This window comes from Lemur catta, chromosome 6 (assembly GCF_020740605.2).
Source record: "Lemur catta isolate mLemCat1 chromosome 6, mLemCat1.pri, whole genome shotgun sequence".
In the NCBI taxonomy this organism is placed as follows: domain Eukaryota; kingdom Metazoa; phylum Chordata; class Mammalia; order Primates; family Lemuridae; genus Lemur; species Lemur catta.
Window position 1 is genome coordinate 79,786,999 of NC_059133.1, and position 26,416 is coordinate 79,813,414.

The 26,416-nt window shown below is 34.8% G+C and overlaps 1 protein-coding gene across 1 annotated transcript in view; it reads right to left on the minus strand.

The window, feature by feature from the left end:
- The window catches only part of ETNK1 (ethanolamine kinase 1), a 67,424-nt gene that overhangs the window by 24,984 nt on the left and 16,024 nt on the right, over positions 1-26,416 (minus strand). The window contains exons 2-3 of the mRNA XM_045554203.1: positions 20,796-21,055; positions 1,906-2,046 (exon numbers count right to left, since the gene is read on the minus strand). Of these exons, the coding sequence (XP_045410159.1) occupies positions 1,906-2,046; positions 20,796-21,055 (401 nt within the window). The remainder of the gene's footprint in view (positions 1-1,905; positions 2,047-20,795; positions 21,056-26,416) is intronic.

Sequence of the window (26,416 nt, forward strand, 5' to 3'; positions counted from 1 at the left end):
CTGTATTTTCCCCACTGCTGCATTCTTCTCTACATACAATTTCCAAAAGTACATGCTGTTTTCAAAATGGTATGACTGTTCAAAAGAATCTATTTTTTAAAAAGTATGGCATTGAGGCCAGCGTGGTGGCTCACGCCTGTAATCCTAGCACTCTGGGAGGCCAAGGTGGGTGGATTATTTGAGCTCAGGAGTTTGAGACCAGCCTGAGCAAGAGCAAGACCCCATCTCTACTAAAAATAGAAAGAAATTATATGGACAGCTAAAAAAGTATGGTGTTGAATGGAAATAACAGGATTCAAATGATTATGAACAAGAAAATTATAATCACATACAAACAAAAGGGAATGGAAGAAAATATGAAAATAAACGTTTTTAATATTTTAATTATTTTTATGTTCTGGTTATATATTTTCTATTGGGACAGAGTGCTTTCTTCCTGCTATTTACCATAGTACCCGCCTCCAGCTTTTCCAAAATCAGTAACCTCAAGGATTTAAAGAATACCTTGGAAGAGTCTAGGAAATATAACTCAAAACTTTCTTTGAATAATAATAATTTTTAAAATAGCAGCTAATATATATTCAGCACTTAAGAGTGTGACCAGGCACTGTTTTAAGCACTTTATATATACTAACTCAATGAATCCTCACAAAAACCCTACAGGGTTAATATACTACTCTTATGTACATCTTATAGATGAAGAAATTTGCTCAAGGTTACACAACAGAAATGCTAGTGGCAGAACTGAGATTTGATCTCAGTCAGTCTGCTCCAGAGTCTTGTGCTCTTAACCTATACAATATATACTGTCTCTCTCAACTCTGCGTTATCTTAACAAGCCAAGAAAATCTTCCTTCACCATCTTCATCCACCTAATTATTTTTAAATAGTTTTTCCCAAAATCTTTCAATAAAATGGCTACTTCAAAAGAGAATTCTCTATTTTTATACTGTAGCTTCCTAAATATCCAGCACATTGGACACACTTCCAGAAGTTTGCCCATACTCATTATAGAGGTATAACATCCCTATCTAATTCAAAGTTTGACAAACCACCTGCAAATACACACACATACAGAGTGAATCAAATTAATTTTTGAAATAATCAAACTCAATAGCTACTTTTTCCAATGAATCATTTTAAAAAAGAAACAAGAAAAAAATATACGTAGGTCATGCTCGCCTCTGTTCTTCTTAAAACAAAGACTTCCTAAATACAAAGATGTAGCCTTCACATGTTTTAGATATAAAGGACGAAATAAAATTTCCAAATTTTGTATTAGCAATATTATATAAAAATATGATCATAAAATTTAGATTCTAAATACTAATCCATAAATTTTTTATACAGAAAATAATGAAATATCTTAGTTTAAACTTGGGGGAGTCAGTTGTATAAAAGCTGATAAGACTTTGGTAAGTGAATTTTCAACCTCATTATCTGGGATTTAAATAGCCACAGTGAAGACAATCCAAACTTTTTCATCCTTCAATATTACTACACTACCCCAATGTAGATAGATCCCTAGGTCTTTTAAAAACAGCTTTCGATAAAAAGAATTTTAAAAAAGTAAATAAAGTCTCTATGGCCAACTCATAGTATGCAAAAATGTACTCATTTATAGTGATCTTTATATGAAAATTATTTCCAAATAAATGTTCCATATTTGTTTCTTTCTCCCCTACTTCCACCCCTCTTGCTGTTATAGGGGTTTTTGTTGGGACAGGGGCACTGATGGAGATAGAAGTAGTTATTTCTACAGAGTTACCTGGGAGTCAAAAAAAAAAATGAATGCTTATTTTACTTTAATGCAAAGAGATAAAACCAAATCCAATTTTACACACAAACCTTGTTTACCTTTGAAACCCTATTATAAAGCAAAGTAATGTAAAACATAAATTTTACCTTTTATTAATGTCTTCATCTGCAAATCCTGTGGGAATGAGAGAGAAATATTTTCCCATCTTTAGCCATAAATTAGATTTGGGAATCCAGCCATTGTGCGCATGGATAGCATGAATTTTAGCAAGCTGACGAGCTATTAGCCTGTTTAAAACACAATAGCATGAAAAGAAAAAGTATAAGTATCATAAAGTTCATGTCTATTGACAAAGATTCAAAACAGCATAAAAAGAAGTTAAGCATCATAAAGTTCATGTCTATCGACAAAGATTCTTCATTTGACCAAATTTTAGTCAAGCTCCTGAACCTTCTTATAGGCTATCTGTGCATTTCCTTATAAAATCCAGTTTTAGCAAGACCCTGCTAGATCAGTTTAGCAAGAATGTCCCATCCTCGATATTTGATCACCTTAGATATTTGATCAGGTTCCTTGTCCTCCACCATCACCCAGGCAATGTCTAATCACCGTAGCATGTGTTCGGTAAGAATCCTGTTAGGTTGACTTAGCCAGAATCCCCCCACACTCCTGATTCTATGAGTAATTTTCCATCCACGAATCCCCACCCTGCTCTGTGGCTATAAATGCCCACTTGCCCATGCTGTATTTGGAGTAGAGCCTAATCTCTTTTCTCCCAATGCAAAATCCTACTTTCATGGTGCCTATACCTATCACGATGGTTCTGAATAAAGTTGGCCTTATAAAGCTTTAACAAGTATCACTGAATAATTTTTTCTTTTCACAGTTATGGTGCTGTGACTCAGATAGAATTAGATTCATCACTGGACTCCTGGACCCTAAGTTGCCTCTTTTGAAACCCTTGTCTTCACGTCTGACTGAACCACTGCTCCAGACTAACAACCAACGAAGCTAACAAGGACTGATTTTGATTTTTAAGATTCTGAGTATTCTTAAAACTCTGAAACTAGGTTAGAGTCCCAGGCTTCTTTTGAAAGGTATCTCCTAGGCTGGAAGTCCTTCGTCCTGGCTCTCCTCTGTGAAGCCCCTCTGTTCTCTCTACTGGATTCTGCTTCTCCCATGGGAACTTCTTTGTCACCTGAAACCCTTCCTTAAACCCTTGCTGACTATATGCCCCAACAACTCTGTCCACCTCATTCTTGTTGACATGATTTTGCTGAGGAACTTCAAAAAAATTATAGAGCCTTAGGTACTACCCCTAGAAATTCTGGTTTAACTGATGTGGGAAGCTGCCAGGGCATGGAGATATTTAAAAGCCTCCCAGATGACTTTAACATGCAAAAACATTTGAGAACCACTCAACTAAGACACACAGGGAACATAGCATTATATTTAGCCTTCACCAACCTGTGATTAAATACACAGCTTTATTAGATTTTATACTGTCATGAGTATTCTTACTTTTATCTAACTAGTTTCTAGTAAAAAAAAAAAAAAAAGAGTACTGATTTTCCTTTAGAGAAACTTCCATCCTCCTTACTTTTAGTTCATATGGTTCACACAGAGCTGATCTCAATCCTAACTATATCCCACCTACACCACTAGCTTTAGGAATGAGGGAGCATATGAACCAGACTTGCCCAGAGCATTCCATTGTGCAGGCCACAGTGATTGGTTCAGGACACATTACCCAATCTAAGCCAAGAGACTTGATCCTAGGTTCATGATTAACTAACTAATTTGTTGATGCTAGGCTAGTGGAAGTTATTAAGAGGATCATTCCCCCTGGGATGGCTGAACTGGTTAGAGAAGCCTGTTGATTATTATAATGCCCATTCTTAAGGAAAATTTGTCAGAAAAAGAAACTAAGAGAATAAAACAGAATAAAGTGATATTTCTAATAACATTGAAGCCTCTAATCCACCCACGTTTGAACTCAGTATTCTCAGTTATATGTACCAATAAATTTCTTCTCCTTTAAGTCAGCATAAATTTTCAAATTGTCGTCCTCAATCGATAGTATCAGTCTCACCCTTATTCTGACTAATACATTACCAAAATATTAAAATTTGTCATCTTTTTATATGCGTCTACTTTGGTTCAGACCTCTCAAACAAATTGAGTAAACATTTATTTGTATAAATTAAATAATTATTGACTGACCTTCCCCAACACCACACACTCACGTCTACAAGATACAGAAAAAAGAAATTTATTTTTATGCCAGTCTCATACATGCATAGAAAGCTAAGCCCAAATGAACTTATGGTACTTCATGAAAAAGCCAGGCAGTGATAAAATCAAAACAAAGAAGAACCCAAATGCATATACACAGTGCAGTGAGCTATGATGATATCACTGTACCCTAGCCTGGGCAGCAAAGTGAGACGCTGTCTCAAAAAATAGTAAGAAGAATATCATTTTAATAGTTTTACCTCAGGGTTCATAGAAGACCCTGATTTGCAAATTACAAAATGTAATCTTAGAAGTTCTCTAGTTATTCAGCTGACAGTGACTAGGATGAAAATTCTACAGTAAATACTTAAAAAATGAATAAAAAAAGTAGAGCCACAACTCCAAGGGGCATTTACAGATTAATGGAATCTGTTGAACATGAATAGCTGGAGAAGACAAAATATCAACTAATTTTGAATGCCCTGCCTTTCCTGGCAGAAGGTGGCAAAATGGGGCTGAGCCAGGATTTGGAAAAGCCCAGCAGTCTCCACTATAGAATATCCCCATAACACTGCACAAAATTAGTTGGGTTTCCATTCTGACTTTGCCATTGTACCTATAATCTGAACTTAAGCAAATCATTTAATTTTTCTGGTTCTCAGGTTCCTTACAAGGAAAACAAAATAACTGGGCTATTACACAGTTTTGAAGTTCTCCCTCAGATCTAATGTCATATGTCCCTGAATATCAGGGGGAAAAAATGTATACAAAAATTTAATCTACTTAACTTTTAAGTTCACTAATGACTTGAACTTCATATTCAGATTCACACACAAAAATCCTATAGAATAACTTCTTATTTCATACCAATTCCCTATGAGTTACAATAGAAAGGTTAAATGCACACAAACCATGGAGTGACAAAGGCAAAATCTTTCAAATGATACTGATTTTTATCAAAAATTTACCAAATACAATTATTCCTTTGAACAAATTTCAAAAATTATAGATGGAAATATGAGAACTACTTTTATATGAAATTTTAAAAACATTTTCTGCATAAGGTGATAATGCCTACTCTAATGTAAATAAACCAAAATATCTGTTAATGACCATCATCATATAGCATAATTACTATTTGCAAATATATCTATATCAAAACTTAAAAGAGGCTTGGTATGGTGGTAGTGGTGCATAATCGAAGTCCCAGCTACTCGACAGGCTAAGGCAGGAGGATCGTTTGAGCCCAGAAGTTCAAGGCCAGCCTGAACAGCATAGCGAGACCTTGTCAAAAAAAAAAAAAAAGCCTCTATTGATTGTGAAGAGAAGTTTCAGAAATGCCTATGTCAAGAAAGATTCTACAGAAAATGTAACTTTCATCTTATAGAAACAATGCTTTGTTGATCTTCTGTCAGTGAAGATACGGCAGTATATAGCTAAGGCTTCTTCTGCATTCTGTAATGCAATGATCATTCTTCATAAAAGAAAATCTGGGCTGGGCCCGGTGGCTCACGCCTGTAATCCTAGCACTCTGGGAGGCCGAGGTGGGCAGATCGTTTGAGCTCAGGAGTTCGAGACCAGCCTGAGCAAGAGCAAGACCCTGTCTCTACTAAAAATAGAAAGAAATTATATGGACAGCTAAAAATATATATAGAAAAATTAGCCGGGCATGGTGGTGCATGCCTGTAGTCCCAGCTACTCGGGAGGCTGAGGCAGGAGGATTGCTTGAGCCCAGCCAGGAGTTTGAGGTTGCTGTGAGCTAGGCTGATGCCACAGCACTTTAGCCCGGGCAACAGAGTGACACTCTGTCTCAAAAAAAAAAAAAAGAAAATCTGAGTTACATTTACCCAAGCATGGTAGCATGAGCCTGTAGTCCCAGCTATTTGAGAGTCTGAGGCAGGAGGTTCACTTGAGCCCAGGAGTTCAAGTCTAGCCTGAGCTACACATTGCAAGACTCTATCTTTAAAAAAAATAAAATTAAAACTAATGTTTAGTATCTTCTATAAGTAAATTACAGATATATCTAGCCCATCTACAGGTATATTCTCAAAATAAAATTAGAAAGGTAAAGGGCAAAGTTAATATCAAATAATAATATGTTTATATAATAAGTAAAAATATATTCACAGTATTATTAAAAATGCTAGGTAGCATTTTCCTATATAATTCAAAATAGAACCATACCAATAATAATATTAATAGTAACAGTTGAGAATGCTTTATCACTATGATTGACAAATACTACCACTAAGTTATCCCTCAAGAGGCAAAGACCATGTCTTATTATCTATTCTAGCACTCAGAACTTAAGAGGAGGTACTTAGATATTTGATAAGTTAGAATGAGTTATCTTAGCAGGAAACTCAGAGTACACTTAGAAATTGACCATAAAGCTAATAAAATTCTTACCATAAGATTCTTTCACTATTAGGTTTATTGTCAGGTGGATTAAAATCTATTTTGGATTTTTTAAATCACATGTAATAAAAATTGCTAACAAAATTAATGTTTTCCTATACAAAACCAACATGAGCATACATCTGAATTACTGCCTATTCTTTGATAAGAAAGGCATATCTTGCTTAAACCTCTTCCCAAAGTCTAAAATTCAAGCCAATTTCTATAGGTCTCAGAACTATAGGTCTCTTATCTCTTATGCAGCAAAATTAACACATGAAACGTCTTAGTCCTTTCAGTTGTTATAACAAAAATACCATAAATTGGGTGGCTTAAAAATGGCAGAAATTTCTTTCTTGCAGTTCCAGAGGCTGCAAAGTCTAAGATCAAAACACTAGTTGATTCGGAGTCTAGTGAAGGCCATTCCTCATAAATACCACATTACTGCTGCATCTTCACACGGCAGAAAGGGCAAACGAGCTCCTGTGGGCCTCTGCCATTCTTGAGAGCTCCTCCCCTATTACTAATGACCTCCAAAAGGCCCCACTTCATAATACTATCGTGCTAGGATTAGGTTTCAACAAAAGAATTTTGAGGAGACACAAAGATTCAGATCACAGCAGAAAAATTTATTTACAATACAAATCTCCTCATGGAAATAACAAGTATAGTTCAATTGTAACCACAGCCCCTACATACTTAAAAACTAGGCCTTGCTAAGAGATTAAAAAAGTAAATACACTCTACTTACAAGTTTCATATTCATCTAAAATTTTTGATAAATTGGGCTTGAACAAAACATACAAGTTTTTAATGGCTTTAAGAAAAACAGTTTTTACTAAAAACTGAATTCAGCAAAATTGCAGAATACAAAATAAACACTCAAAAATCAGTTGCATTTCTACACTAACAATGAACAATCCAAAAAGGATTTTAAGAAAACAATTCCATTTGCAATAGCATCAAAAGGAATAAAATACTCAGGAATAAATTTAATCAAGGAGATAAAAAACTTATACACCAAAAACAAAATGTTGCTGAAAACAATTAAATATACAAATAAATGAAAGATATCCCATGTTTATGGACTGGAAAACTTAATATTGTTAAGATCTCAATACAACTCTAAGTGATCTACAGATTCAATGTAATTCCTACCAAAATCCCAAAGCCATCTTTGCAGACACAGAAAAATCCTTCATAAAATTCATGTGGAATCTCAAAGGATCCCAAATAGCTAAACTAACACTGAACAAAGAGTGAGGTTGAAGTCTTAAACTTCCTGACTTCAAAACTTAGAAATCAGAAAGCTACAGTAATCACAACAGTTTGGGACAAAAACAGACACACAAACAAATGGAACGAAACAGAGAACCCAGAAATAAACTCATGCATGTAAGTCAAATGGTATTCAACAAGAGTGCCAACATCATTCAATGGGGAAAGGACAACAATGAGAAAAGAACACCAGCGGGGAGAGGACAACAAATGGTGCTGGGAAAACTAGATATCCATATGCAAAAAAATGAAAATGGACCCTGTCCTTATACCATATACAAATATTAAGTCAAAAGGAATCAAAGATCTAAATGTAAGAACTAAAACTATAAAAACTCTTAGAAGGAAAAATAGGGGGAAAAGCTTCATGACACCAGACACTTGGCCATGATTTCTTAGATATGAAACCAAAGCGCAAACAACAAAAGTAAAAAACTATGCATCAAAAAACATAATCAACAAAGGGAAAAAAGCAACTGAAGAATGAGAGAAAATATTTGCAAATCATATATTAATATCCGGAATATATAATGAACTCCTACAACTCAATAATAAAAAACCAAATAATCATATAAGAAAATGGGCAAAGGACCTGAATAGACATTTCTCCAAAAAAGATAAACAAATTTTTTCATATAAGCATATGAAAAAACATTCAACATCACTAATGATTAGGGCAATGCAAATCAAAAGCACAATGTGATATCACCTCACACCCATCAGGATAGCTATCAAAAAAACCACAATATAACAATTGTTGGCAAGAGTGTAGAAAAAGAGGAGCCCTTGGGCACTGTTGGTGGGAAAATAAAATAGTACAGCTACTACGGAAAACAGCATGGTCGTTCAGCAAAAAATTAAAAATAGAATTTCCACATGATCCAGCAATTCCACATCTGATATTTATCCAAAAGAACTGAAAGCAGTAACTCAAAGAGATATATTTGCACACCCACATTCATAGCAACATTATTCACAATAGCCAAAAAGTGGAAACAGCGCAAGTGTCCATCCATAGATGAATAAACAAATGTGGCACATAAATATAATGCAATATTATTAAGAATTAAGGAAACTCTGAAACATGCTACATGGATGAAACTTGAGGACATCATGCTAAGTGAAATAAGCCAGTCACAAGAACACAAATACTGGATGACTCCACTTACATGATATACCTAGAGTAGTTAAATTCATGGGGATAGAAAGTAGATGATGGATGCCAGAGGCTGTAGGAAGGGGTAAAAGGAGAGTTGTTGTTTAACACATATAGTTTTAGTTTTGCAAGATGAAAAAATTCCTAAAAATTAGTTCACAACCATGTCAATGTATTTAACACTACTGGGCTGTACATTTAGAAAAAATTGTTAAGATGGTAAATTTATGATACATATGTTGACCACAATTAAAATTTAAATTTTGTTTAAAGCATTCCTGAAAAAAAGAAAACAGTTCTTAAGAAGACTTGATTAGAGCACTTCAATTACTTTTTATTAGTAAATTTTACATACAATGGAAAAAAGCTATTTTTACATTTCTTATTTAATTAAAAAATTTATTCATTTTTAAATGTTTCTACTTTTTATAATATATTCACTAACACAAAATATTAGCAAATCAAATCCAATAATGTATAAAAAGAATTATACACCACAACCAAGTGAGATTATCCTAGGTATGCAAGGCTGGTTCAACATTTGAAAATCAATTAATGTAATTCATTACATTAACAGATTAAGGAAGAAAAATCACACAAACCTATCAGTAGATGCAGAAAAAGCGTTTCACAAAACTCAACACCTATTAATCATAAAAAAATCTCAGTAAACTAGGAGCAGAGGGGGAATGTCCTCAACTTGACAAAGAATATCTATAAAAAAACTACAACTAATATCCTACTTAATAGTGAGAAACTTGAAGCTTTCTCACGAAGATCAGGAATAAGGCAAGAACATCACCTTTCACCAATCCTTCTCAACACTGTACTGAAAGTCCTAGCTAATGCAATAAGATAAGAAAAGGAAATAAGAAGTATACTGACTAGGAAGGAAAAAATGAAACTGTCTTTAATTGCTGATAACATGATTGTCAACCCAGAATATCCAAAAGAAGTAACCAAAAAACCTCCTGGAATAAGTAACTATAGCAAGCTTGCAGGATACAAGTTTAGTACACAGAAGTCAATCACTTTCCTATATATCAATAATGAACAAGTGAAATTTGAAAATAAAGCACAATACCTTTTGCAGTGGCACCTCCAAAAATGAAATACTTAGGTATAAATCTAACAAAATATGTAAAAGATCTATATGAAGATGACAAAACTCTGATAAAAGAAATCAAATAACTAAATAAATGAAGAGATATTCCACGTTCATGGATAAGACAGTCTAAGATGCCAGTTCTTCCTAACTTGATCTATAGAGTCAATGCAATCTCAATCAAAATTCTAACAAGTTATTTTGTGGATATTGACAAACTGATTCTAAAGTTTATATGGACATTGTACCTCATAAAGATAAATACTATTTCTCAATTAAAATATATTAATAAAAAAATTTTAAAATAAATTTTATATGAAGAGGCAAAAGACCCAGAATAACCAACACAATATTGAAGGAGAAGAACAAAGTTGGAGAATTGAACTACCCATCTTCAAGACCTACTATAAAGCTACAGTAATCAAGATAATGTGGTATATGCCAAAGAACAGACAAACAGATCAAGGGACAGGACAGAAAGCCCAGATATAGACATAAATATAGTCAACTGATCTTTGACAAAGAAGCAAAGGCAATACAATGGAGAAAAGATAGTCTTTTCAACAAATGGTGATGAACAACTGGACATTCACATGCAAAAAAAAAAAAAGGAATTTAGACAGACCTTACACCCTTCACAAAAATTATCTCAAAATGGATCATATACCTAATTGTAAAATACAAAATTTTAAAACTCTGAGAAGATAACACAGGAGAAAATCTAGATGACCTTGGGCTTGGTGATGATTTCTTAGACCAAAGGCATGGTCCATGAAAGAAAAAATTCATAAACTGGACTTCATTAAAATTAAAACTTTCTGCTCTGTGAAAGACACTATCAATAGAATGAAAAGAAGCCACAGACTAGAAAAAAAAAGCTTGCAAAACACATACCCAATAAATGTTATCCAAAACATACAAATAGCACTTAAAACTCAGCAATAAGAACACAAACAACCCAACTAAAAAATGGACCAAGGACCTTAAAACACACTTCACCAAAGAAGATATACAGATGGCAAATAAGCACATGAAAAAATACTCTACATTATATACCATCAGGAAAATGCAAATTAAAATGATGAGATACCACTATGCATCTATGAGAATGGCCAAAATCAAAAACACTGACAAGAGCAACTCTCACTCGTTGCTGATGGGAATGTAAAACAGCAGAGCCACTTTGGGAAACAATTTAGTGGTTTATTACAAAACTAAACACACTCTTACCATATGATCTAGCAATCACACTCCTTAGCATTTACCCAAAGGAGCTGAAAACTTATGTCCACACAAAAAAACTTCACAGAGATGTTTACAGAAGCTTTATTCATAATTGCTAAAAGTTGGAAGCAACCAAGATATATCCTTCAGTAGGTGCATGGATAAACTTGTTATATCCAAACAATGAAATATTATTCAGCACACTAAAAAAGAAATAAACTGGCAAGGCACGGTGGCTCACATCTATAATCCCAGCACTCTGAGAGGCCAAGGTGGGAGGATTGCTTGAGCTTAGGAGTTCAACACCAGCATAAGCAAGAGTGAGACCCACATCTCTATGAAAAAATAGAAAAATTAGCCAGGTGTGGTGGCATGCGCCTGTAGTCCCAGCTACTCAGGAGGCTGAGACAGGAGAATTGCAGCTTGAGCCCAGGAATATGAGGATACAATAAACTATGATGACGCCATTACACTTTGCCTGGGGAGGGGAGGGGAGGGGAGGGAAGGAAAGGGAAGGGAAGGGAAGGAAGGGAAGGGAAGGGAAGGAAGGGAAGGAAGGAAGAAATCAGCCATTAAGCCATGAAAAGATATGGAGGAAACTTAATTGTATATTACTAACGTCAAAGAAGATAATCTAAAAAGCCTACATATTGTATGATTCCAACTATATGAAATGGGGAAAAGGCAAAACTATGGAAGCAGTGAAAAGATCAGTGGTTGCCATGGGTTAAGGGGAAAGGGGGGATGAACAGGCAGAACACAAATTTTTAGGGCCGTGAAAATACTCTGTATTCAAACTCACAGAATGTACTACACCAAGAGTAAATCCTAATGTAAACTATTGATTTTGGGTGATAATAATGCATCAATGTAGGTTTATGAATTGTAACAAATGTACCATTCTGATGGGGGATATTGATAATGGGAGATGCCATCTATGTGTGGGGACAGGGAGTACATAGGAAATCTCTGTACCTTCTTCACAATTTTGCTGTAAACCTAAAACTGCTCTTAAAAAATAAAATTCTTTAAAAGGAAAATCTCTTCATTAAGGTAACAGCATTGTTTAATAAACCATTAATTTAGGTTTACATATAAAGATAATAAAAAATTACTTAAAGATTTCTGATTCACTATCACAGAATCATCCTTCTACCTAGTCTCAATAAGTGAGATTTTACTATAGTAACATGAAGGGAAATACTGCTTTAAAATACCATACTTGTTGAAGCCAAATGTTTGAAAATCTCAAGACTTCAGAGAATTCCTCAAATGTCCACTAATACTAACTGTTCCCCTCTTGGAAGCTTTTTAAAATTAAAGATATTGTAACAATAAAAAAAATTATTGAAATTGAAAAACAATCCTTAATCCTACCATTCTAATACTATTTCATTTTTACATACCCCTTTTGAGCTTTCACATAAGCAAATTATTGCCAGATCATAGCCACAGCTAAGCAGTTTTTACACTCATTTTTTCCTCTTAGCCCGGCATCAGTTTCGCATGAATTAGACTATATTCAAAATTATCATTTCAATAGTATCATATACTCATTTGTGTGTTGATGTACCTTAATTATACATGAATATAAGAGATTTCTAATTGTTGCTGCCAGGAACACAGCATATAACTTTCTTTTATGAATTATTATATATTACCCTATTGATTTCCAAGAGGGAACATTACCAACTTTTCATGCAACACAGTGTGCCAGTTCCACTACAGTGCCCTCAGCATGCTTTTTGATAAATATGCAACAATTAGTTTGAAACTACACTTCTTTTGTACAAACTACACTATGTCTGTCACTAGGTGATTCTTAATTAAACTTCAGCTAGGATTCCCAACAAGCGGGGAGTTTTTGAGAAATACCTGAGGAGAAATTTGAAAAAATTACTAAACACCTTTGATTTTTTAAAAATTTCTAAAGGCCTCAGCAACACTTGATTGCTTTTAAAAACTTCAAATAAAACACGTCATAATTAATTTCCATAAGTGAAATTACCAGTTAAGCATTAACTTAGTACAACTCCTTAACTTAGTATAACTCTTTGTCTTTACCTATAACATTCCCTTCACCTCCTCCACGCTTTGCTTCGTTCTTTAAATTTCAGTTCAAATGTAATCTCAGTGAAACACTGCCAAATTTCCCAAGTATACCCACAATCAACAACCCTACCTTTCTGAAAACCTATTCTGTGTTTTGTATACTATTTAGCTTTTTTCGCCCATGATTATCGTCTGTCACAAACTGTGAATTACTGGGACAGCAGGAACTGTTTGAATTCTTCTTCCTCCCCAAGACTAGATCAAACATAAACATATGCCTTTTATATTCAAAGCAGATACTCTCGATCATAATCATAATACAGGCATATAGCTATGGCTCAACAAGGCAAAACAAAAGAGTACTGTGGACTTTGATCTAAAGCTCAATCAACATTTACTGAAGCTGTGATCAATCAGTCCAGATCAGTGGCTGACCTAACAATCAACAGCTTCTTGAAAGTTCATGACTATATTCAAACACTAACGGTCATAACAATGGATCAAAACGGGACATCCAACTAACCCCAAATTGGTAATAAGGCCCCATTAATTAATAAATCAAAAATTCTTTTTTATCACAGATAAATAAAAATCATTTTATAGAAGGAGAAAAGCTAAATAAGCATGTCATCCCAAGTTTATCTCTCCAACCTCTTCTTGGGGCTCCACAGCCATCATTTATTCACTTGGTTACTTGATATTTAAAAAGTATGTCACTATTTGAAAACAATAAAACCACGTTCCTATTTAAGATCATTTACGATTCAGACATTTTATTAATTCAAAGTTGCCTTTTCCTCAATTAGCTTTTCTCTTTGTATTTTCTGTTTTATAATGATTAACAAAACCTGCTCAGCTAAACACTTAAATATGCCATAAAAAATTACAAATTGAAAGAAATTTAATAGCAAAATAAAGAGCAAATGTTACTACTCATGTCAACTAATCATATCCTATCACACACCTTATTGTCATCTTTTATTGTTTCCTTTCTCAGCCTGTACTCTGCTTCTTCTCTTCAAAATTGTGCAATTCAATATATCACTTATTGTAAGCCAACTGTCACAGAATTTAATCGAAAGTATTGATGCTTGATTTCTAGCAATGTATATTTTTTATGAAGTGTGTATATGAGTTCATTAGTTACACTTACACATATTCTAAATGAGTACTAAAAGTACAGAAAAGGGAACAATTACTATAAACATATTTATGGCATTGCATCAAATACCAAAGTCAGTTTTAACAAACCTTTAGTGTTCCTGGTTAAAAATTAAAATTATCCTATTTTTTTCTACTTGAGGTTACCTAAAAAGATCAACTATGAAAATCTTTCCTGTTAAAAAGAAACCCTACAGTAGGCTTAATAACAATTAATTATGTAAAATAGTGAGAAATCAAAAATAGAAAAAAGTCTACATTCACTTTCTTGCTTTTATTTACTTCAAATCTACAAATTTTCACTTTTTATAAGTAGTATAAAAATACTTAACTATTTTTCTTTACATTTTACTTTCTTTTCTCAATGAGAAAGTAGAATGGTTCAGTTACTCATTATTAGTATTCTTTGAGGATGTGCTTTTATTAGCCATGTGATCACTGGCAAATTACTTTAAATTTTTGCACCTTAGTTTTCTCATCTATTGAAGTGGGATTATAATATTACCTATCTTTTATGGCTGTTGTAGGTTGAATTTATTAACATATGTAAGGTGTTTGGAACAGTGCCCAGCTTATATTATAAGAGCTATATATCAGTATAAGTGACCATCATCATCATTTTATTATGTCATTTCTCAAATCTTTCATGTATAAATCCTCACAATTATTAACAGGATTACAACATATCTATTACTAATATTTTTAGTACTAGTAAAAAAAATAAAATCTTGGATTTTTAATATAAAATGGTATCTTCAAGGTAGTTAAAATCACAAAAAAGACAAAATAAATCTGTACCCAAGAGACCAAAGAGGTAGTGTAATTGCTTAGATGGGAAAGATTCTGAGGTTTCATCCAGGTTCAGCAGGAAAGATTCCCAGGACTAGTCAGTATTCTCTGTTATGAACAAGGGGGGAGGGTTAGTGGCAATAAATTATTTGCTGTGCCACATCCATATGTTGCTTTCCTATACCTTAAGGAACACAATATACCAAAGTAAATAGTACTAAAAGCAAAAAAGATCTGTTTGAATTTTAAAATTCAAAAAATATGCTTCTAAAAGCATAATAAAGCCAATGGATTAGTAATATCTATGACAATTTGCCTAAGTAACATTTAATAGTTTTTTTAGCTAATGTCCAATTTGTTAGAAGCTCTGCAGAAGTCTGATAAAGTGTGAGAAGTCTTCTGAGAAAAATAATTATCATTATCATAAAAGCTAACACACATTGCTTAACATATGGCGGGTATTAGTCCAAGTTTTTACATATATTAACAAATTTAATCCTTACAACAACTGTAGAGGTAGGTGTTATTATCACACCCATTTTTAAGATGAGGAAATTAAGACACAAAAAATTAAGTATTATACCCAAATTCACACACCTCATAAAGCTGAGACAATCTGGCTCCATAATGTACTCTTAGTGAAAGAGCTATCCCGCCTAATACAGAATTTCAACATGGCACCATGGCATCTGATGCCATAACTTTCTACAACCATCAGTGAAAGAGAAAAAAACTGGCCCAGGTGTCCAGTTTCTATCATTGACTATAGAGTAAAAGGAGATAAGAATCATGTGAATCTGAACTTCTGACCGGCAGATGGTATCCACTGCCACCAGTTTAACTATAAGTTTAAATCTGGTATATCAAAGACAGTTCAGGAATATCCATGTATACCATAGGAAAGTGCGGGATTTACATGGGCCATTAAAATCAAAGACTCATTACCATTCACAATTGCTACGAAGAAAATAAAATATCTAGGAATATACTTAACCAACGAAGTGAAAGATCTCTACAATGAAAACTACAAAACTCTGAGGAAAGAAATCATAGAGGATACAAATGGAAAAATATCATGTCATGGATAGGCAGAATGAACATTGTTAAAATGTCCATACCACCCAAAATGATTTACAAATTCAACGCAATCCCCATTAAGTTACCAGAGCCATACTTCATAGACTTCACAGATATTTCATAGAAAATATTATAATTCTATGCTTCAGCTGGAACCGGAAAAGAGCCCAAATAGCCAAAGCAATCTTAAGCAAAAAGAACAAATCCGGAAGCATCACATTAGCAGATTTCAAACTATAGTGAAAGACTATAGTAACCAAAACAGCACAGTATTGGTACAAAAGACCAATGGAACAGAACAGAACAGAGAACCCAGACATAAAACCATCTACCTACAACCAACCAATCTTTGACAATGCAGACAACAATGTATACTAGGGAAAAGACGCTCTATCCAATAAATGGTGCTGGGAAAATTGGATAGCTACATGCAGAAGAATGAAACAGGACCCCTACCTCTTACCACTCACAAAGATTAATTCAAGAGGGATAAAAAACTTATATCTAAAGCATGAAACGATAAGAATTCCAGAGGAACATGTAGGAAAAACTCTTCTAGATATTGGCCTAGGAAAAGCATTTATGAAAAATACCCCAATGTCAATCATGGCAACAACAAAAATTAATAAATGGGATTTGATTAAACTAAAAAGCTTCTGCACAGCTAAGGAAACAATCACGAAAGCAAACAGACAACATACAGAATGGGAGAAAATATTCACAAGCTACACATCCAATAAATGCTAATAACCAGAATTTACAAAGTACTCAAGCAAATCAACAAGGAAAAAACAAACAACCCTAACACAGAGTGGGCAAAAGGCATGAACAGATGCTTCTCAAAGGAAAGAAAAATGGTCTCGAAACATGAAAAAAACGTCACTAATCATCAGGGAAATGCAAATTAAAACCACAATGACATATCACCTTACCCCAGTTAGAATGGCTCTTATTAAAAAGCCCAAAAACAACATATGCTGGTGTGGATGCAGAGAGAAAGGAATGCTTATACACTGTTGGTGGATCTACAAATTAGTACAACCTCTATGGAAACAGTACAGAGAATCCTCAAAGAACTAAAAGTAGACCTACTATTCGATCTAGCAATTCCACTACTGGGTATTTACCCAAAGGAAAAGAAGTCATTTTATTAAAAGACACCTGCACTGGAATGTTTATTGCAGCACAATTCACAACTTCAAAGATGCAGAAGCAACCCAAGTACCCATCAATTCATGAGTGGGCTAATAAAATGTGGTATATGTACACCATGGAGTACTACTCAGCCATAAAAAAGATGAATTAATACCTTTTGCAACAATCTAGATGGAAGTGGAGACCATTCTCTAAGTGAAGTATCGCAAGAATGGAAAAGCAACCACCGCATGTACTCACTATTAAATTGGAACAACATGCTGAGCACACAAGGTGCACAGAGGGAAGTAAAACTCAGTGGAAAGCAATCAGGGGGAGTGGGGGTAGGAGAATAAACCAACTTAATGGGTATTACAAACACTATTTGGGTGATGGGCACACCTATAACCAGGACTCAAGCATTACAAAAACGATCCATGTAACTAACCTAAAACATTTGCACTCCCTTAGTATCTTGAAATAAAAATAAATAATATGTAAATTAAAAAATTACTAAACCAGTAAAAATGGTATTAGCCTTAAGCAACTTTTCTCTTAAATCTTTTGGATATTTTTTCTTTCAGTTATCTCTAGGCAAGAACTTTAATACACTGAATGCTATTACTGACATCAAAAACTAGTGTAATATATACAAAATTATCATTTTATATAAAGTTTCTCATGCTGGCAACAGTATAAGTCCTGCCAACTTCTAAGTGGCTGACATATTATATCCACCCCTATAACAGACCCACTGGGACTTTGGTGAACATGATTCTTTCTCAGTATAAAGTCCTCTTTCCCTGAGAAAACATACAGATGAAGAGAGTATATCCAAAAGGAAAGGGGTGAGAGCCTGGGAATCCTGTTCAGAAAGCATTCCCAGGGGTCCTTGTGCCCAGGGCTTAGAACTTTAGGGGAACAACTGACCAGTACTTAGGCTGCTTTCTATCATAGTACTTATCAAGCACAGCTGCACTGCAGCTTCCACTGCCTGGATCTTGGTGGCACTGTTCCAGTGAAACCATTTCATCTCAGCTTGGTGCAGCTTGCCAGGCCTCTAGGACAGGAGCTCCACTGACCAGCGGGTATTGTAGTACACGTGGTGGTCGACATGTATGTAGTCGTCCAGGTGCTTCATGTCCAGCCGCCACTGCTGCTGTTACCATCACTGCTCTTCTCACTGCCTCTTGGTCTCTGCAAAGTACTCAAGGAGCTCCTCAATGATTTTCATATTGCTCAGGGCACATTCTACCTCCCCATCTGATTCAGTTTCTATCTCCTCCTCTTTAGACAAAGCTTGGTCTTCTCTTGCAGATGCCTGGATCCTATTGCTATCATATAGATGCTGCACACACCTTCTATAATTTGAGTGACTTCAGTGGGAGTCCTGGGAGGTCATGCAATAGCCAATGAGGGACTCCTTATCATGAGAGCTTTGGGGAGAAGTGCAGGAGGGAAGTACCATGGAGTACTGAAATACGATTCCAAGGCCTTCCTGTAGGTGCTCTCTCTGGTGGCTTCACATTCACACACAAACAAGCCATTAACTGATGATAATGTTGCCATTATCTTGCATATACTAGATGAGAACACCAAGACTCAGTAGCTTTTCATGTTGATGCCTTTACTGCCATCTCTGCTCATGAAAGTCCAAACAGGCACTAAAACTCTGCAGCTTGCAGATCCTGGTCACTGGGGTGAGCAGGGGCCTATTTTTCAGTGGGAAGACAGGAGTGTGTGGGAGGAAAGGTTTGTGGATACAGACTTTTTTTTTTTTTGAGACAAGATCTCACTGTCACCGGGCTGGAGTGCAGTGGCATGATCACAGCTCACTGCAGCCTCAAAGTCCTGGGTTCTACCAATCCTCCTGCAGCAGCCTCCTGAGTAGCTGGGACTATAGGTGTGCACCACCACACCCAGCTGATTTTTCTATTTTTTGTAGAGACGGGGTCTCACTCTTGCTCAGGCTGGTCTCAAACTCCTGGCCTCAAGCGACCCCCTGCCTCGGCCTCCCAAAGTTCCAGCATGACAGGCTTGAGCACCTGGCCTTAGATACTAAGGCTTAAAACTAATTTTTTTCTCTTTTCTTTAGTTGTAAGGAAACTCATGTGATGCTTCTCTAGCATCCTTATAGAACATATTTTTGTATCTGAATCTAACTCCAGCTTTTTCTTTGGTTTAATTTATTAATCTATTCATTTTTAATCCTGTTATACAGGTATTTCTCAACCACTGTAAATAAGATTGAGGGTTTATAAATAAATATATGCAACCCTAAAGACCACAAAAAAAAAATCTGACACAAAAGCGCAAACAAATTTATTCATCAGGGTCCTTCAACACATCTAAAAAGTATATTCATGTAAAATAAGAGAATATACCTGATTGCTAAATAGTAGGGTTTGAACAGATTTTTATGCCAAAATATTTTAAAGTATTGTTTGATACAGGCATACAATAGGTAAGTAATACTGATATATTCCATTTTTATCAGTGTGCTTACTTAACAATTCTAAATATATAACCCAAAGATCCAGAGACTAGTATAGACCTGAAACCCTTTTAGGAGGTTTATAAAGTTAAAACCATTTTCAGAAGAAGTTATTTACCTTTCTCACTCTTGTTCTCTCATGCACGTACAGTATAATTTTCAAGAGGCTACATGATATGTGATAAGGTCACCACACAGATGGCTAACAGGATGCGTACTTGATTTCTCGTGTTCCAAAAAATTGGTTTTGATATTTAACATGATAAGTATTGATAAATATAAATAAAATATTAAAGCAAAAGCTCTTTGGGTGCTCAATAACTGCAAAGAGTTGTAAAAAGTTCACGAGACCAAAATAGTAGAGAACTGTTGGTTTAACCTATGAATTAACTTGTTGTTTTCAAATCAAGCCTATTTTCTAGTTTTCAAAAACAGAAAGAAAATTTTAAAAGTTGGCAATTCTAGAGAAATGATCAAGCATATATAAGACATTATTCTTTAGAGAAAACATAATATATTGAATAATGAACAACTTAAAAAACCAAAGAAGTGTTAACAGAAACAATAGAAACATAATAAGCAAGAACTCTGAAAATATGCGCAATTAATAAGCAATTGGCAATAAGAAAATGTACAACACTTCAATTCAAACACTACTTTAAAAAATTAAGGGGAAGACTTGACTCTCTGCAGCAAGTTAATCCCAAAGCCTCATAGTCCTTTCTTCTGCAGAGAGTCAGCAATGAGAACTACAGATTTAAAGGAATTTCTTTCTTTCTCTTTAGGAAACGAAAATAAAACCCTAACGAAAGAAAGTTTCTAAGTTAACCAGATAGGTGCTCAAAGAAAGAAAAGGCAATGTTAAAAAAGACAGTTCCTTAGGGAACTTAATATTCTTATTTTTCAGAAGGAAAAAAAATTTGGTTAAATGTACCTGAAAATGGCGGGGTTGCAGACATGCTTTGGATCCAATGCTTCTCCTTGTATAAACTCATAGCACAGTCCGTTATTGAAGGTACAGTAGAGTTGTGGTGCACAGCCATGAGCCTGCAACACTCGAAAACTCTTTACTTCCTCATCTCGATCGACTAACAACTCAGTCTTATTGCCATAAATTCTCACCAGGACTACATCCTCCATGGTATTACCCACATAACAGCCAATAAGTTTATTTGTGATTCCATCGGTGAATAGCTGCCAGAAAAAGAAAGAAATGGGAGAAAAAAGCAATTTTATATTTTTAAGGAATAGGAGACAATTTGAAAATAATGAGTTAAATACTAATTAAAAGAAAATACCTACTTCTTAACATAAAAGAACCTTTGGATATCATTTTGTCTAACGTGTCTAAAACTTTAATTCTATATTTAAACAAAAAGGAATGTTAATATTTAACATGTTGCCCTTAATTACTGTAACATCATGATCCAAAAGTGTTAATTATTCACAGTCTTCATTATGTCCATATAACTTTTTTGCTACCTCTTGTATTTCACAGTCTGTCTTGTACTGCAGTCACTGCATGTGTGTATGTATGTACACACAGATGATCTATCCTATGTCTGTGTGCGTGTGTACACACAGATAATCTCCCCTATGTCCAACAAACTGATAAGTCTTTGAGGATGGGAACACTGCCCTCTTCTCAGTATGGTACATCACATACAGAAGTCCTTAATAATGTTCACAGGTTTAAATATACAAATGTAATCTATCATAATTTACATTACAGTAATTCTCCAATTTATAAAAAACTCAATTTTAAATATTAACTTTAAAGATCACTTAACATGCATTAAGCACTGTGTTAAGCACTCAAGGTATAATAGTTTAAACTTGAATGCTATGGCTAAAAAAAGGAAGTGCAACCTCAATTAGAGGAAGATAAAGAGGTAAGTAGCTATTTCCAGAGTATTTTCTAAATGGGACTTTTGGGACTTTTCAAGAGCGTTAAGTCAAGTACTTCAAATACTTTTTTAGATCTCAGCTCAGAAGGTATATTTAAAAAGCAAACAGGTAATTAGCAATACTAGTTCTCAAAGTCTATTCAAAAATTGTAACTTACATTATCTCCATACTAACTTGACACTAAAACTAACTCTTCTATTTACCCAATTATAATTCAGAGCTTTTAGGGGCTCTCAAGTAGAATAAAGGAAGAAAAGAAAAAGTGAAAGCAAGAGTTAAGGACATTTTTTTCAAGACAACTGGGTAAGAACAGGAAAAAAGGACAGAAGATAAGTTTTAAAACTATGTATGTACATTTAACAAATGCCTGAGAAAAAGCAAACATTTCTATTTCAATTGGAAATAGAAGCAAGAGTTAAGGACATTTTTTTCATGACAACTGGGCAGGAACAGGATAAAAGGACAGAAGATAAGTTTTAAAACTATGTATGTACGTTTAACAAATGCCTGAGAAAAAGAGTAAACATTTCTATTTCAATTGGATTCTTGTGACAATAAATGATACATGAAAAGCTTTAGATCTTCAGATGAAGATTTGAAAGAAAGTATTTACAAAAATGAGTATGCACCTAACAAGTGTTTATATAATGGTTTGTATTATTAAATATATACAGAGCTTAGCTGTCAACCTGTTATCAATTCACCTAATACAGGTAAAACTGTATAAGCTAATGTAAACAGACTTATTTTGAGTATCTATGTTTTTAGGTATGCACAGACATACAAGTATTGCTTTCCACCTAGATTTCAAGAAGATTATATATGAAAGAAGACATTGCCAAGAAGTATATGCACTTAAACTAAATGCTAATCATCATTTTATTAAACTCTGTGTTGAAAAGCATGTCATTTCTTATTACAATGCCATATCAACTCACAAATGCTATTACATAACTTCTTCAGATGTCATATATAGATATATTGATTCAATTACTATAATAAAGATTGAGAAACTATTTAACATTCTGAAATGCTTATAATGAATGACACTTTGGACTCCTCAAATTCTGTAAATCATCATCTCTGTTTTCTCTATCTTCACAGCAAATAGTAGGTACTTAATACTTAAACATTAGGACCCACATACTAATGTTTTCTTTATCTAGCTTATAAAAATTATATTCTTCCATTATTGCCTATAACCGTAAATTCCTTAACTGAACATGCTATATGGCACATTTATGTGTACTTACAAAAACATACATATAAAGATACATGTACTTAAAGGGCTAGAGAAAGACAAGATTACTGAATATGGATTACTAACAACTATATAAACATTTATAAAGATGACACAATGTCACAACTCCAACAACCCTAACCATAACTTTCTGTATGGTACAACAACCCCATACTTGGCAATGAAATGATAGTCAAAATAAATCTCTAAAAGAAAAAAAGAAATATATAAATACTATAACTCTACATTTATAAAAATATTTTATGTACAAATAAGGATTAAAATGTCTACAAAGATATTTAATAAAATACTAGGTAGTTTAAATCTTGCTTCTTATTTCTCCATAAGTAGTTTAAACGTTTTTCTTTTGGCTTATGTATGTTTCCTCACTTGTTTTCTTCTGCCATGAGCCTTGTTTACTTGTGAAAAAACTAGTGAGAACGAGAAATACGGTCCAACAGGTAGGCATTGACCTGGCACTCACAGCTAGGCCCTGAACATAGGCTGAACAGATGCTGAACATAAAACAATTTCACAGAACATCAACATCCAACAACAGATGAGGCCACTGTGTGATCATAAAAGGTCAAGACAAAAACAAAATTATTCTGTAAGCCACTGTGTGATCATAAAAGGTCAAGACAAAAACAAAATTATTCTGTAATCATGTCTAAATGTAGATAAAACTATGAACTTTGTCCAAACTACAAAAATTACCAAATATCCCCAAACACTCCTCTATCCTGGCTAACATAAGTGACTGCTACTGCTTTTCCAATCACAGCTTTGACCCTACTTCATTCGTCCAGCTTTCTAGGTAAGATTAAGATACACTTCCTTCCTGACAACATCCAATCCAGAGGGATACCCTACTACCTTCAACCCTCCCCCTAATCACCAGACAAATCAAGACCATTCTCCATGATGTAGTCCTCTTTGCTGCGGTAGAACTTGCTCAGCTATAGGTGTGTTTGTTTTGATCTCTGGCTAAAGAACAATGACTTCAGTTTAAAGAGGTTATGGATAATGCTTCCTACCCTAGAATGGTTTCCCACCTCATACATATACCACAAGTAACTCAACGTGCTGAACCATCCAAAATATACTATTAAAGCATATTAGACATATTCTAGATATATATACTATATTAAATATATACTTAAAATACAAAATTCTACCTCAGTCAAGGTAGGACAAAATATAAATCTTATGGTGCTCCTTTTAAGGGAGTTTATGCTACAGTTTGTCAAGTATTTCAGGTAGTATTTTAGAGAATGAGCTACAGAGCCAGACTTCTTGAGTCTGAATCCCAGCTATGATACCCACAAACTGGGTAACTTTAGGCAAGTCACTAACCTCTCTGTGCCTCAATCTTCTCATATATAAAATTAGTATATTAGAATCAATTTTGTAGCCTTGTATGAAGATAGTGAGTTGTACATAAAAACACTTAGAATAGTGCTTAGCACAAAATAATCTCTACATATTTAAATTTTAAAACCAAACAGCAAAATAATTCATGATGAAATCATAAGACTAAAAAGAAGACAAAATCCGTGTTAAAACAATATTTAAAAACAATAATTCCACTACAGATGCAAGAAAAATGTCCTTGCGCTTTCTGTCTGCCTGATCGTGGCAGCCAAGATTGAATAGAGGAATACAGGGAAAAAACATGGAGAATTTTCACAATTCAGGAATAGCCGTGTAAATAGTGAAGAACCTGTTTTACCCCAGAGAACCTAAAATTTGAGTTTACTTTAGAAGTGTTGGGAAATGTCCCTTGCCACCCTCCCCTGGTTGGTTACACTTGTAAAAAGCTTAAAGGTTAAAACTAATGAAAAGCCAGTGACTTTTGGGTCCATTTGGACATGTGAATCCAGTGATTTAGCTATCTAGACTTTACCCTAGTGCCTTTTTTTTTTTTTTTTGAGACAGAGTCTCACTCTGTTGCCTGGGCTAACAGCCTAGCTCACAGCAACCTCAAACTCCTGGGCTCAAGCAATCCTCCTGCCTCAGCCTCCCGAGTAGCTGGGACTACAGGCATGCGCCACCATGCCCGGCTAATTTTTTCTATATATATTTTTAGTTGACCAGATAATTTCTTTCTATTTTTTTTTAGTAGAGACGGGGTCTCACTTTTGCTCAGGCTAGTGCCCTGATGACTTTAAAGTCCATAATGTCCAAAACCTGACGCAGATACTAATCAGATTATAGTGCCCCCTGGTGATTGAAGAAAGCAAATTGAAATAGGTGTTGGAAACTAGTCTAAACTTAACAGTTTTAAGCCCTGATCACTGGTGTTAAAATGTAGAAAGAAGAGCCAGACTCTGATCTAGGAGGCCACTTGCCCTCTGAAACATACTAACATGAATTTTCAGGCAGTAGTCAGTGCTGTGGAAACCAGGATAACCTGATAAGTGGGAGAGACTCTTGAGGTAACACCTAAGATGAAATCCAGTTGGGAAGCTAGCTAGCCTCCAAAGTCTGAAAGGGCAGATAAAAACAGCAATGTGAATGACGGGCAGGTGTTGGTGGGACCTGGTCCCCCTGCCCCAACTTCTTTTGAAATTTTTCAGATCTACAGTAGAGTCCCTACTTCCCTGCAATGTTCTTTATAGCTGTATTCCCCCAACATCCAGATCCAATCAAGGTTCATAAATTACATTTTATTATGTCTAGTTTTTAATCAGGAAGTGACCAACCCCAGCTTTCATGAAGTTTTATGATTCCAGGTAGTTACCCCTTATTTTCTTTTCCTGGTTATTCCTAGAGTTAGGTTAAGGCATTCTGGGCAAAAATAATAGGTAATGTATCCTTCTATACACATCAGAGGCATATGACATTTTGTCTCATTGACTCTAAGTTTGATACAAGTATGTTTCTAGTGGCCCTGGGCTTTGTTACAGATGTGGAAAACAACTAAATGGAGGAAGAGGACTAATGTCTAGGAAGGCCTTTGGAATGTGACATTTGAATGCAGGTTTGAAGGTGTCGAAGTAGTGTGAGTATCGGGACAGACCATTCCAGGCCAAGGGAACAGCGGATGCAGTCAAGTGTGCTTGACGTGTTCTGGGAACAAGGTTGCCACTGTGCTGACCCAAGAAGGCAAAAGGGAAGAGTCAAGGTAGAGAAGTTTGAGTGCACAGGGGAAGAGGACCAAATCACACAGGAAACTACAGGAGGGCTTTGAAGAGGAAGAGTTATGTTATCTGACAAATTTTCAAAGGATCATTTTAGCTGCTGGGTAGCAGGGTAAAAGTATATAAAGTATGGAGGCAAGGTGGTAGTGGCTTAGTCTATGGTGGTAGTAAAAGTGGTGGGAAATGAAAGTACAGGATATGCTCATGGGTTGAACGACAAGTGAGAATGAATATAAGGTTGATGAGAATTATTTTGGCCTGAAT